The 345-nt window shown below is 65.2% G+C and overlaps 1 protein-coding gene across 1 annotated transcript in view; it reads left to right on the top strand.

Annotated features, from left to right (window-relative positions):
- Positions 1-246, top strand: part of LOC106819557 (citrate lyase subunit beta-like protein, mitochondrial) — a gene marked incomplete at its 3' end in the record, with an annotated part of 5,145 nt that extends 4,899 nt beyond the window's left edge. The window contains exon 6 of the mRNA XM_014824173.1: positions 68-246. Coding sequence (XP_014679659.1) covers positions 68-246 — 179 coding nt within the window. The remainder of the gene's footprint in view (positions 1-67) is intronic.
- Positions 247-345: the final 99 nt, after the last annotated feature.

The raw sequence follows: 345 nt of genomic DNA, 5'->3' as shown, positions 1-345 counted from the left end.
CCTCTCTCTCTCTCTCCCTCTCTCTCTCTCTCCCTCCCCCTCTCTCACCTCTCTCCTCTCTCCGTAGATCTGGACGGACTACGGGAGCAGGCGGTCGCCGGCGCGCGGATGGGCTTCACAGGGAAGCAGGTGATTCATCCGAATCAGATCCCCGTCGTTCAGGACGCCTTCTCGCCGTCGCCTGAGATGATCGAGTGGGCGACCGAACTCATACGCGCCTTCGACGAGCAGCAGGAGTCCGGGCAGGTGTGTGGGAGGAGGGTGCGTGGGAGGCAGGTGTGTGGGAGGAGGGTGCGTGGGAGGCAGGAGTCCGGGCAGGTGTGTGGGAGGAGGGTGCGTGGGAGG

Source organism: Priapulus caudatus, unplaced genomic scaffold (genome assembly GCF_000485595.1).
Source record: "Priapulus caudatus unplaced genomic scaffold, Priapulus_caudatus-5.0.1 Scaffold3696, whole genome shotgun sequence".
Lineage (NCBI taxonomy): Eukaryota > Metazoa > Priapulida > Priapulimorpha > Priapulimorphida > Priapulidae > Priapulus > Priapulus caudatus.
This window is presented reverse-complemented; position numbering and strand designations above follow the sequence as displayed.